Genomic DNA, 14,238 nt, shown 5'->3' with positions numbered 1-14,238 from the left:
ACGCCTGGGGCCTACAAATTCTAATTAAAGCTCGAAAATTAAAAAAAATAAAACACTTGTTGAAAACTTAATTGCAGCACGGCCCCAGCACCCAAACGTGAAATTGTTTGGCCTTACAACAACATAATGATTTTATGAGCCGCTGCTCTCGTATGTCCTGTCGGCACAGTACTGGAACAACTACTGACGAAACTCAGCACATCACAAAATACTTAAGAAATTTCAGTTAGCTGGGAACTTCCCTGAAATACTGCCTGACCATTGGCTACACGTTTATTCTTACAATTACTATTATGTAACTCTCTTCATTGAGGGCTTCCCCGTGTCCTGTCGCAAGTGTCTGCCTTTCTCTCACATTTTTCGTCTCTTTTTAGTTTAACACAGAATATTGGATTCCCCAGTTAGATGTTCCCTTGGTCCGGGCTATCTCTCTCTCTCTCTCTCTCTCTCTCTCTCTCTCTCTCTCTCTCTCTCTCACACACACACACACACACACAGAGAGAGAGAGAGAGAGAGAGAGAGAGAGAGGATGTGATAAATTATAATCTTTTGACACTGCTGAGTCGCAGCACATCTGTATATTCGCTGTATTAAAACCACTACAAAACACACACATACACACACAAAATTGTTATTTTAAAAAATACTTAAATGCAATAAAATACTGTAACTCGCACACAAATAATACCCAAGCCAGCAAAGTGAAAACCCATAAAATTATAGTCAAAAGGCTTTTTCAAAACAAAATATTTAAACATCAAAATTAATTACAAGAATACTACAAATAACTACGTCTTGACCTTGAAGGCTAATCAACTAATTTATTGCATTACTGAGAAAACGCAATATTTATTCTTTTATACTTTTAAAAGCTTGGGAGGGCAGAATCTTGCAATGTTTCAACGTTTATAGATTCTTTAGTAGGATGACTTAAATTATTTTGTCTAAACACTTACTTGGTGCTTTGACTGGAAAGGAAATACATAATTTGAGTTGTTTGCATAGCTGCAACGAGCCAGTAACAAAGGAAGTGCTTTAGCTGCCTACAGTTTTATTGAAGGCGCTCCATACGCTCCATCCGTAGAAGCTGGCACCATAAAAGCAGTTCACCACAGGCAGAAATTAGGAGTTGAACCATTGAAAACCTGAGGACGAAAGATGAAAATGAAGCTGGGACTGTGGTACTGGAAACTGGACCTGGTCAACCAGTACAGTTGAAACACTACACAAAAAAAAAAAGTAGTTTTAGAAGAAATGTACCAAGTCAAACAAATGTGTGAAAAATTTTTAGAAATGGGATGAATTTAGTTTGACTAACGTTCACGTACTAACAATGTGAGTCAGTTACACGTCAGGACATGTTGACAATATTTATGGTGGCTGTAATAAAAATTTTAAGTGAAAATGATTTAAGCAAAAAATGTAATAAGGTCACTCCACTAACACTACAGCTTGATGAAATATTGGTGGTCAATTCTCCAGACACTTCCTGACTGCCTCGTGCGATGTTTCAAACTTGAAGCTCGTTCTCCCGCATCATTTTGGTCACATTACTGTTATCTAAAGGATTCTCCTGTACATTTACTATGGTAGCTCTTTTGCATGTTGGTTACATTATTGTGAACTAACAAGGAGAAGTCTTAGTTGGGTCTCATTGAATTTGCTTAAACTGCGAGTACAAGCAGTTAGGTGCCCCTTTAAACGTGTCCTAAAATATCTTGCTTAGAGGATCCTAGGAAGCGAGAAAAAGCTTTAAAATATGAGTTTGAGAGTCATGTGACTGCCTCTTTCCTGCGTGGTTAGACATAGTTTTTCAAGTACTGTGTGGGGTGGCAGCTCACCAAAACAAAATGTTGTGAGCTAATAATTTCATGTCTGGTTGTCGGGGCCATGCCGTGTTCACAGCAACATCTTTTTACTGAAAATCATGTTCAGTGTAACTTATGTATAAATGCAATTGCAAGTATTGCGCATAGAGTAAGAGCAGTTGATAGGCAATGACTAAAACTTTTAATAAAAGTGTCACTCAACATTCAATGTGATGAAAACAGTACTTTAAGACATAAGTTATAATACTGTTAAGTATCGAAATAAAAATTTAACATTAACTTGTAATAAAGTAGCTTCGTCGGAGGGCCAACTCAATCACTAGGGTCAAAATGTTACCTTGATAGAAATGGGCGAGATTTCTGCCAACGAATGGGTGTACTCTGCCACAAATTGCACACCAACGTATGCAGAAGTCTGTAGAGAGTCCACAGTTGTTGCCCATTTTACATGGCACCTGGCCCCCACACGTCCAATTACTTCAAGCTGCACATTACGAGTCCGATCGTGGTTGCATACACTCGGTGCTGAGTTGCACCTGACATCACCGTCTTCGGTCACGCTCCTAGCGGCCGCCCAATGAAACAATAATTTAGCAATAGTAAATTTTTAAATAAAATCAAGACCTATAAAAACTATGAACTGTATAAAAGTAATAAATAATATTAGAGGAAAAATTCATATTACATTACTTAACATTTTTAAATAGAGCAAATAAATAAATATTAAAAAAATGGTTGCTAACTTTAACAGGGTAAAATTATTTTATTAAAATAGCAAGTCTTGGCCATACCCTTCCACTAGGTCCATCTTCTAGGAGCAAAACGTTCCCTATTGAGGCGCCTTCGTGTGGGACGCATTCTCCACACAGCCATATTACGCCCTTTGTCTGGTTAATTTTGTACCACGTGGTCTACCTCTAGGTAACTTTCGTACTTCACGTGCCATCTGGCCAACTTGTAAAAAGAAACTCACGCACGTACATACAACATCTGCCCCTGAGAGGCAGTTTTAAATATGCTCGTCACTAGCCCCCTCCAGACAGTCTTTTCGTAATTTATTGAGGCATTTACCAATGGCTCCGCGTCACCTTATTCAGGAGAGTAACGTCGGAAAGAAAACAAGATGGAATCCTGTAAACTAGTGTTTTAGTCCCTTTTTGTCGTTTGCTCTTTTCCTTTGGTCATGTTGTTTACTAGTTTAATTTTCGGGTGTTGTTTCTATCTATTTCTTTGGATTTTGTGTTATTTGCTCTCTACTATGCACTAACCTAAGGATATCCCCCTCATTAAGTATGGGTGTCCCAGACTGGGATCTCCCAGTTTTAGATTCTGGTTCTAAAACACCCCCTCCCATTTCTCCGTTGGTGCTTTTCTAAGGGTTCTCTTTAGTTGCTCGAGCGCTGGCAGTGATTTTCACTAATAAGCATCCAACTTCCTTAATGACCCCCTACCACACGTTCAGCATGCAGTTTCAGCCAAGTCCAACGAATTTGAATTTTTTTAACTATGGTTTTTGCACCACAGTATTTTCTGTGATGAAACACCTGTTTTGGACTATCAAATTATCTATGAACAAAGAAAATATCCCATATGTACTCACCTTCAAAAATGATTAAATTATTTCAATTACTGTGAGCCAATTTATGTAAACTTTTTTTAAAAAATTAATTTTCATTGGCTATTTTCATTTTGCTTTTATTTGGAGAGTGACTTAATCTTTTTTAATATTATTTTTGCTTTTATAGTTTATGTAACAAACTATTCAAAACCAGGTATTTGTTATTAAATATGAGTAAGTAACAAAAAAGAACATACTTCTCTTTTCTTCCAGACAGCCTGTAGTGACTATAATCTTACAACATAAGTTACTTTATTAAACTTTAATAACACTCTGTAACCTATTCATGCAATGAAGCAATACATAAGTTCTACAGGTATATATAAAATTAAATGAAGATGATTGTTATTCTTTACAAAAATTTGAATTAAAAGAAAAAGTTTTATTTTCAGTTGTGTTTTCAACAATTCAGTTCTAAAAATGGCTAGCACCTCTCGGGTTTCCTAATTTGGGCCTGGCAGTAGAAAGGTCATTGGTCTTCCCCACTTCTTACAGCGTAGCAACACCACTCATAACCCACAGGACCACGACACTCGGCCCAGTTTGCCATGTAACAATGCAACTTTCTTTGGCAGTTGTGAAGTCAGTCAGAAGGAAGATCAGCTGCCATTTATTGAAGCAAAAAATAAAGACCACAATATGTTGAATGTAATTATAAACCAACAAAAGTTACAGTTCAACAAAGATGTTTGGTCTGTTCTAGTTAACAATAGATTTATTGCCACATAAAATCAAATTAAAGTTTAACTATCATGTACACTCTTTGACAGCTGCTTATTTGTAAGTGGTTTATATTGCATCACTAGCAGCTATCATGTTATTTCCATTGTTTTATCTCCATTTAATTGGGCGATTCACAGATACAAGGTTTGTTTGCTGAACCATGTTTGATTTTTCTAGAATATTAGTATTCATAAGCTGTTTGAGTGGTGCACTTTAGTTGATGGGGCTTTATTATTTTCATCAAAAAAATTTAAATACATTCCTTTTAAAAACATAGCAAGGGATTTTACCATATGAAAAATTATATTTAATCTTTGTTATAAATATTATATAATTGAATTGTATGATAATGTAATAATTCAAAAAAAATAATGTGTTAAGATTCAAAGCACTTGTATTTTCAGGTAACTGTTTATTTTTTTGGGAACTTGTGTTGAGCTTTGTTCTAATAACTGAGCATTACCTACTAAATGATGTGATTTTACAGTTTAAGCATGCTTGATAAACATATTGTTTTTCGAAATTCTTTTTTAAGAACTTTTATTTTTTGTTTAGGTATGTTGGAAGAGAAAGAACTAAAACTATTGCAGGAGAAGACTACAGTAAAGAAAAAAGAATATGTACGAGTTAAAAAATCTAACACAAAATCCAGAACCAAAATCGAGAGTAAGCTTCTTTATTATCTATTATCTATGTATTCATAGTAACTTTACCTCTTATAGGTATTTGGCCACATTCATGTGTCCAAAGAAATGTCCATTACTGTATCATTATCTTGTGGTAATAACTGATTAGGTTATACATGGAAAGAGTGTCAGGTTATACATGGAAAGAGTGGTTATGTTTTGAGTGTGTTTGCATGTAATTTTATCATTTATATATCATGGAGACCTGAAATATTTGGGAAATAACAGAAAATGTTACAATATTTTTGAGTCAACAATGAAAAAATCTATATGCTGTTACTTCATATTCTATATTTTGTTTTTCTTAACTGATCATGTTTGTAACAGCATTAATTGTAAGATTAAATTTTATAGTCATTGCAGTTAAAATTGTAATTAACCTTGTAACGTTGGTTATATGTAAAGCTTGGTAAAATTGTCTTTCTTAATTCATTGTAATATTCAAGTACAGTTAAATTGTTATAAATTATGTTCATGTAAGCATTTACAACTAAAACATGGACTATAGTACATATTGGTCTGATATTGACAAGTGCACATCCCGAAGGGCAAGGCATAGGTCCTGGCACACTGCTCCCACCACTGCTCGCCTCCACTTTAGCTATCACTCCCACCTCTGCTTGCTTCCACTTCAGCAAGCATTCCCACCACTGCTCGCCTCCACTTTAGCTATCACTCCCACCTCTGCTTGCTTCCACTTCAGCAAGCATTCCCACCACTGCTTGCCTCAGCTAGAGCAAGCATTCCCACTCACTAATAGCAACATGAAGGCTGCAGTTTGGCTTGTGTCCACTAACTATGTACATTTTGGAAGCTGGATTACAGTGTAGCATTAGGCATTTGAAACCAAATAAGACAACTCATTGTCATTAGCAGGTGCCCTTGCCAGTTTCATTTTGCCTTCTAGCGATGATGCATCATTTTTGGGTTAGGCCTTTATAAAAGCTTTAGGTTAACTTTGTTTAGGTAATGAATTAAAAACATTTTTGTTTTTGATGTATTTATTCTATACATACATAATATTTAAAGTATTTCAGTGTAGCATCCCAGGACTACACAAGTCCCAACAGACTACAAAACTGTGGTGTCGACAATAAGTTGTTAAACAAGGCAGGTTATGATACTCACATAACAGAGCATCGATACTTGTGTGTTATAAATAAAATATGACATAACTGTATAAGCAAACAGATATAAGATTTGTTTCGGTAAAATTTATTGAAGATGAACTGCAAAAAAAAAATCATTTAAGGAAAAATTAAAAGTAATAAATAATTAAATTGGCAAGAAAAGACTAGGCCACTACAAAACTGCCAAATGCAAATAATCAGTGCAGATATGAAATCTGTGAGAATTTCAAACACATGAATATACTTTGTGTTTGTTACAAATTATGATACACTAAATATTTGAATCAATACACCTATAAGAAATGTGATACAATAAAATATAAATATTACACAATTACATCAAATTGTGACGCTTGCATGCGTTTACAAGTTTTAATTTAAGTTTATCGTACCTCGGCACGTAAAACGTTATACCTAAAGTACAGAAACATCAAAAGGGATATGCGAGCCTCTACTGCTCCAAGGTACTCAAATACAAAAGGCAAGAAGAGATCGCTAAAACAAATTCTAGTGTCATTAGAATCCTAAAGTCATGAACAAGCACACACAATATAATCGCGGCTGGCACAAGAAAACCTGCATGACACTACAAGAAAAAGATCAGAAATACTGAATGCAAGTAATTAATGTTCTTACAAGCAAAAATAAAAAGAAACAAAAATAAGTTGAACATACCAAAAATATGGCATCCGGGACACACCCACACCCTGCATGGCCCCACGGTCGTTCGTCGACTTCATTGCACAAATATTCCGTAAATTCTTCAAACACAGAGTTTACACAAAAGGCACATGAAGTAAAACTACATTACTTTACTACAGCCATTGTGCAACACATGATACGACGACCCATGAAACTTTTAACAAACAGAAAACTTTAAATTGAACTCCGCCATCCAAGTGTGAGGCTCCCGTCCAAGAGGTCAAGACTGCGCTAGTGACCTTTAACTACAAACGCGTTACTCAAAATTCAGACCTGAAAGAAGGCGAAGGCCTCACCGACACCCGTATTTATGTCTGACGCAGGCACCACAGCGCATTGCGGTGGGAAAGAGAGGGAGGGTAGGTGATCAGCGCACGAAAAGATATTTGTGATGACGACCTCTTCAGCAGAGTATATAACGTGTGGCTTTGGTAAAGTGCTAGTGTTCATCAACTAGCTTTCTTTATAATATTTTTTTATGCAAAGAAATAAAGATCATTACACAAAAATGCCGATTTGACAAAAATTATTACAGATGAAGGCTTTAAATACACCATGCATTATCAGTCAAGCCTAAATAAATGTTAAGTGCTATTTTGTATGGGACCAAAATTTTTAACTTATGGTGACACAAATTTTAATAATGTAATATGCATTTTTGGATATTTTGTGACCACATTACAGATTATCTAATTTTGGAGCTTAAGTGAAGTGTTATGGTGTATCAACCAACTTTTTCCAAAATTGGTTTTTGATTTATAACATATTTAGAAATGACTAAACAGGTTTCATGTTAAATGGTAGGATGGTTAGTTAAAATAGTTTATTTTACTGGCATTGTATATTATTCTAATGAATCTTATAAAGAATTTTTTTGTTGTTTTTGTTTTGGATACAATGAATATTTTCGATGTTACTGTGGAATAGGTACGTAATTTTTGGCCAGTGCTAGTGTTTACAAACAAATTTCGAACAACAATAGTAAAGTCCAGCCGAGAAACTGGATAAATCTGAAATATGAAGTTGCACCTGTTCAAGTTAAGAGTGAGCAAAGTAAAATGGGTAGGATCATCCTGAAACACGTGATGGTGTTCTCACTTCTCATAAGCTATTTTTTCTTCATAAAATTGGATGAAAACATGCAACACCTAGTATTTTGAATTAAGTTTCATGGTAGTTCAAATACAGGTAATTTGAAATTTTTCTTAAACAGTTACACTTTTTTGAGTTATAGTCAAGTTTCACCAGTTCTTACTATCATACAATCAGGTTCAAAATAAATTTTAGAAAATGTTTAGGGAGGTAAGTGCTGTATTTTATTTTAATAAACACTATTCAACTTGTAGATTTTTTGAGGGGCTTAACTTTCGCATTATACACACACACACATTGTATAGTTTTTGTGTAATCAGAATGCCTTTTAACCTTTTATGTGTGGTCCCAACAAGAAGAAAAAATGAATTACAGACACTGCAACTGTCTACTCCGTGATACATTTTTAATTTCTTTCAGAATAAACTATGTAATATTATTTTTTTCAAAATTCTCAAAATTATAACTATTTTGGCAGTAAAGTAAAATAAAATAAAATACATTTTTCTGAATATTTCCTGAAAGAAATATTAACTATATCACTATGCCAGCAGCATTGACTTAAAGCCTAAAATTGTTCAGCTGTGTTATCCATTTATTTATTTCTTTTCTACCTATTAATGCTGAAGTACATTAAAAAAGTAACTTTGGCAACTAATTATGCAAAAATGACGTAATGTATATACATGTTTGTGTGCATGCACAAATGTATGTGTGCATCTGTGCATGTGTGTCTGTATTATACAAAAAGTAAAATTTGGCCACTAAAAAGTCTACAAGTTCAACAGTGTTGAATGTAACTGTAAAATAATGACCTGGAATGGGACATACCTCCTCAAGTTGAAATTTCAATTATACACAGTCAAGTTCTTCTCTAATTAATGACTTTTTCTAAACATCAAAGAGATATTATGTTTGATAAGTACAACATAATCTTACAGCAAGCATTTGGCTAGAAGGATTTACTTGTGGCTGGAAACAAAAACTAGGGACAGGGCATGTCGATTCTTCGGGCTTCGATTCCACCGATTCTGTCTGGAATCTGAACCATCGATTCACAAGCTGTAAGGAGAAATCATATGATATAAGGAATTATATCATATTTAGAGTGGTAGGTTGTAAGAACTGTCATTAATTTGGATGTAAAATAGATCCACATAAATGAATTCTTGCCCAATTGCTATATTTTCCAGTCAGTAAGTTGACAATGTTTACACAACTTGCCTAGTACTAATATACAGAAGACATAGTAAATTATTTGATGATAAAATCACAACTGCAATCATCTAAATTTATCCTTAACACTGTATTAACCAAAGTTGCGAAGTAAACATTGTAACCTCCTTCAATATAATAACTTTGATTCATAAATACATCATTAACATAACTTTTCTCTCTACTCATATACATACATTACTCTTCCTACATCAATGTGTAATCATGACATTTTGTTGAAGTAAATAATTTAAAGCAGGTTGGCCAACCATGTTATTCATAAACATTTTAGTTTTTTTTTTTGTTTAATCTTTCACATACTAAAGCTAATTTATCATATTTTTGATACTTAAATATTTTCCTCTTAAAAAGAAGTTGGTTTGAAACTGGATTTATGCTAACATAAAGTCATTAAATGCCTAAGATTTATCATTTGTACATAGTATGGTGCTGCCTGTTTGTGAAATGCATTGTTTTAACGTTTGTGTTGATGTTTCATTTGCCGTAGCCAATCTTGTTATTATTAAATCTATCATGATTTTTAATCAATCTAAAAAGAAAATAACTCATTATCAGTTAGTTTTTTAATGTCAGTGTAAACATTCACTGACATAAATCAAGTGAAACACAACAATCACATACCTGCCAACCTTTCCGATTTTTCCGGAAGTCTTCCGAATTATAACTGCTCTTTACGATTTTCCGAAATTGTCTGAATTCTTCCTATTTTTGTAATTAAAATAGCTTCGCGGTAAAAAAAAGTCGGTGTCTTCCAAATCGATTCAACATTCATGTCGATCGATGTATCGCGTGTTGTGCTCATGACTATTGATTGTTTTTTTCTCTCCATTACACAGTTCTACAGAGAGTACGTCGTCGCTTGTTTGACGGTTATTTAAGATATGTGATTTTGATTTATAATTTACGAGCTGCTATTACGTATTAAAATTTTAATTTCAAATACATTTAAACTGGCAAAATACGTTGTGGTCAACGAGTGCAACGTGAAACAACTGTTTACGAATTTGTTTACTTTGTTACGGGCTATTGCCGTTGCCTCGTTTAGGCGTTTGTGACAGGTTATGAAGCACAAACTTTCTGCATTATGTTTTCAAAGATGAGTACGAAAAAACAATATTATTACCAGACATTCCGTGATACATATAGTGCAGAGTTTCCATGCATTTTAAATTCTGACAAAGGGGAAAGGTTTGGATTTTGTAAGATATGCAGATGCGACATCAACATATCGCATGGTGGTAAAAGTGACATCAGCGTGCACATCAAACGTGCGAAGCATTTATCCAACGTAAAATGCCAAGAAGATAATCACAAACTTTCAAGGTTCTTTGTTAAATCTGGGGGTGCAGATCTAGACATTACGCGATCTGAGTGTTTATTTACTTCGTTTTTGATAGAGCATAACATTCCTCTAGCGGCCGCAGATCATGCAGGTGCGCTTGTCAAAAAAATGTTCCCAGACTCGGAAATTGCCAAGAAATATGGATGTGGGCGTACCAAAACTTCTGCTATTATGAAAGAGATGGCTTCGGATGCAAAATCCGGAGTAGAGCAGTACTTAAAAAGTTGGCTGTTTTCAGTCGCAACTGATGGTAGCAACGATACTAGTTTTCTGGCAAAATTCTTATCGGAAGCCAAGATATATTCTGTGAGTTGTATTCTTGTGTGAAATATTGTGCTGATCTTCAAGTATCACAGTCAAAATGTAACACACAAATATTTTTTAATGTAGCTATAGCTTATTTGATAGTGGGTGATTTGTGTAATTTAGTTGTATTTTAGCAGTACAAGTCTGCATTGTAGCCATATATGTAATTTTTTTTGTCGAAATTGGTAATTTTATTTGTGTTTAATAATCTTCCTAATTCAGATTTTCATAGGTTGGCAGGTATGCAATCAGTTCTGTTAAAGATCGTGGAAAGAGAGAGAAATTTTACTAAAACACAGTATCAGAATTTCGATGAGTTTTAATTATGTGTTTTGCACATATTTGTTGATGGTGAACCATGAGTAAACAAATGGTAAAATAATTTATCATTTGCAAGCTGAACATAATTATTTCATTAGGTGCTGATATGGTGTTGGTGTCTTTAATAATGTACAAAAATTGTTATAAGAGGCAATATTTAGGGCTCATAGTGCTCATTTTGTCAGAAAATATATATACATTTAGACTTCTTACGTGTTATTCATTGCGTTAACCTTCTGCTTGAATTTCCATCATTTAATTCAGAAAAAAAAAATTAAAATGGGAATAAGAATTGGAATTTAACCTTGAATCGACCCATCCCTAACAAAAAACGGTAGTTATACATTATTTTATCAGATTTATCTGTATTATAATTGCATTATTTCTTATTTTACCCATTCTTATGTTCCAGGAACTGGTAAGGCTGCATGGAGAGTTGATGTTGGCGAAAGGTTTGAAGAGAGGTCTAGTGTTGGACCCCCAGAGGATTCTCTGGATGAAGCAGAAGTGGACAGTGTGTGGGACAGGAGTGAAAGAAATGAGAATGCAGAAGATACCACTAGTGTCAGCTCTGGCAAAGAAATTGTGGATGCCAACGAGTTAAGAAACGTTGCTGATGGAGTCGTGATAAACCCGAGCACCAAGGTAACTAGGCTTGACACGGAGAGCAGGGCATGTGAAGACAGTCCTTCTGGAAAACAAAAGAATATAAAAGGTAAATCTAGGAGACAAAGTGGACAAGGAAGAAAAAGAAAAGTCAGACAGCTGACGTACGATGAAGAAACTTGTGAGACCAAAGAAATTTACAGTACGGAAAAGTACACCAAGAGAGTATACGTGGCATTTTCGGACACTTCAGACTCATCAAGGGATAAGTCCGATGTAGACGAAGAGGTGTGCAGCATAGTGAATGCACTAAAAGAGAAAGTTGCAAGTGGTAGCATAAGTGTTGAAAGTTTCCGTGATGAAATACAGAGGCAGTACGTGGAGAAGGAGCCGGTGATATTGGAAAATGAGCTTCGCAGGCTGGTGGGGAGCAAGAGGGAAGATGGAGCGGCAGGGAGTAGCAGTGAACCAATGGAAGGCCAGGTCCCAACCCCAGCACCTGCCCCGGGTTCCTTGTTCATTGTGTCGACTGTTTCTCCAGCAGATCCCAGCCACACTATTTACAAAGTGTTCATGGTGACTCCCCCTGAGCAAACACAAATCCCGTAAGCAGGCTGTTAACTGTGCAATACAACCTTGTAGCCATGAAATGTATGTTGAACCGCATAAAGATTATTTATTCTATATAATTTGGTTAGAACACAATAAAATACTGATTGTACATAAAATATGAGCTATTTAAGGTAATTAAGGTAATTAAAAGAATATTATATTAAAGTATCCACACAGAAAACCAACACATGAATAGAAGCCCTCCAAATTTTACTGTGTGGTAGCTTCCTTCGGAATGTTCCTAATTTTTTTTTGTGTGTTTCTGTGTGTTTTTTTATAATTTCCTCTAAATAATTATATTTATTTTTATTTGCATTTTGTACTATTTTGTAAAGTACCTTTCATTAAAACAGTCTGCAGAATTTTTCATGCTATTTTTTTTGTTGTGTGAGTATTGAGCTATCATTTTTATTGAGATTGTTTACTTAAGACTGCAAGAAAACTGTATGATTGTTTTCTTGTATGGTTTATCCCAAAGGGAGTACACACTGAAATACAATTAAGTATCTTTTTCCAATGCACTTGGCTTTTGAGTTTAAGCCATGCCACTACTACAGAGCATGTAGAGACACTGCAGACATGGCAGACTCCAGCTTCGTGCTAGCTAACAGTCCCACATCAAGTAACCGGTTTGCCTGTAGTTGATCTGCACTACTGCTTGCTGTATGTGTTTTTCTTACTCATTTTGGACTTAGATAAGTCTGAACCTATTGTTAATCCACAAACAAAATTTTTCTTTGCTAGGCTACTGAAAAATGATGGATGGAGGTGCACTGCAAATGCTTTTTTTTTACAAGAAATTTTACAAATGTTAAAGTTTTTTTAATCAGTTAAAAAAATTCTAAAGTATGAAAATTTCTTTCACATTCTGTATTGAGGAATCGTAAATGTGCAGGTTTTAACTAGAGCTGGGCGGATACCGATTTCCAATTGATTAATTGGCTGACTGTGTCATCTTGCCTATCATTGTAATTGGAAATTTCACACTGATCAGCTACCGTATTTATATGTAGGAGGGTCACCCCTGTGTATGGGTCACACCTACAATTTGGGCCATTAAGAATTGAACATTTTCACCGTAAGAGTCACCCTCAAAAATAGATAGGTCGCACCGTATATCTTTCTTCAGTAGAGTTCCATAGATACAAGTTAATTTTTTGGCCCCACTTATTGGTGCTTAAGAAATATGGCCCTGGTATTGATCCTCGGTCTTCTTTGCCCGTTTTCTTCATGCTTTATTACTGTTTGATGAGGTGAGGTGGCAGGCAGTCCTGGGTCATTTATCTTCCCTACCCCTTCTTTGAGACCCTTCCTGTTCCTGCAGTACCTAAAAAAAAAAGGAGAAGGCTACTATTTTTTGTACCTTTGATTTACTTCCTGGCTATTGTATTCCAAAGGAAAAAAAAGGAAACAAACTACTCTATGTAAAATCTAGCGTGCACATTATTCAGCAAGTAACTTGTTAGGGGTTCTGGAAGAATATAAAATCCACACTGCAAAACACCAATAATGGCTGCAGTTTTGTCATGAAATGTTGCAGTTGAAAGCATTAGAAATCTCAACCAAAAATAATAATGTTTGGGTACAGTTACATTATAAAAACCTATTGAGATAGACATGTGAAGATTGTGTATAGTGCCATTTCTTGGACATTTATGACAATAAGAGGGAAGGGGAACCATCAACACTGCTGCGTGGCCTAACGCACTCATTAAATGCACACATACAAACACTGGCATAGTTTTTTCCTTCCACATCACTTGCCAGTGGGCAGTGGTATACGTAGCATAACAGTGCTGTTCATGGTGAGATTTGAACCAAACAGTTTTTACTTTATTAAAAACCAACACAGTGGAGTTTTACCGAGCCACACTTGCTGTGAGTAGCTCAGAAACAACAGTTTTTGAAGTTATACCTATTGTCAATGGACTAAAACTGGATTTGGAACAACTTTTTGGACCAAGCGTAAAGCATATTGCCAAGGACTTAATATTTAGTTTTGTTAATTCATACTGCCATGATGCAGAAGAAAACA

General features: G+C 35.1%; 1 protein-coding gene across 2 annotated transcripts in view; it reads left to right on the top strand.

Moving 5' to 3' along the window:
• LOC134529620 (transcription factor TFIIIB component B'' homolog) overlaps window positions 1-12,565 on the top strand; it is a 60,466-nt gene extending 47,901 nt beyond the window's left edge. For both annotated transcript variants that reach the window (XM_063363908.1, XM_063363909.1), the window contains 2 exons: window positions 4,726-4,836; window positions 11,398-12,565. In XM_063363908.1, coding sequence (XP_063219978.1) covers window positions 4,726-4,836; window positions 11,398-12,200 — 914 coding nt within the window. In that variant the 3' untranslated portion in view covers window positions 12,201-12,565. The remainder of the gene's footprint in view (window positions 1-4,725; window positions 4,837-11,397) is intronic.
• Window positions 12,566-14,238: the final 1,673 nt, after the last annotated feature.

The sequence above is a fragment of the Bacillus rossius genome, chromosome 2 (genome assembly GCF_032445375.1).
Source record: "Bacillus rossius redtenbacheri isolate Brsri chromosome 2, Brsri_v3, whole genome shotgun sequence".
Taxonomy (NCBI): Eukaryota; Metazoa; Arthropoda; class Insecta; order Phasmatodea; family Bacillidae; genus Bacillus; species Bacillus rossius.
This window is presented reverse-complemented; position numbering and strand designations above follow the sequence as displayed.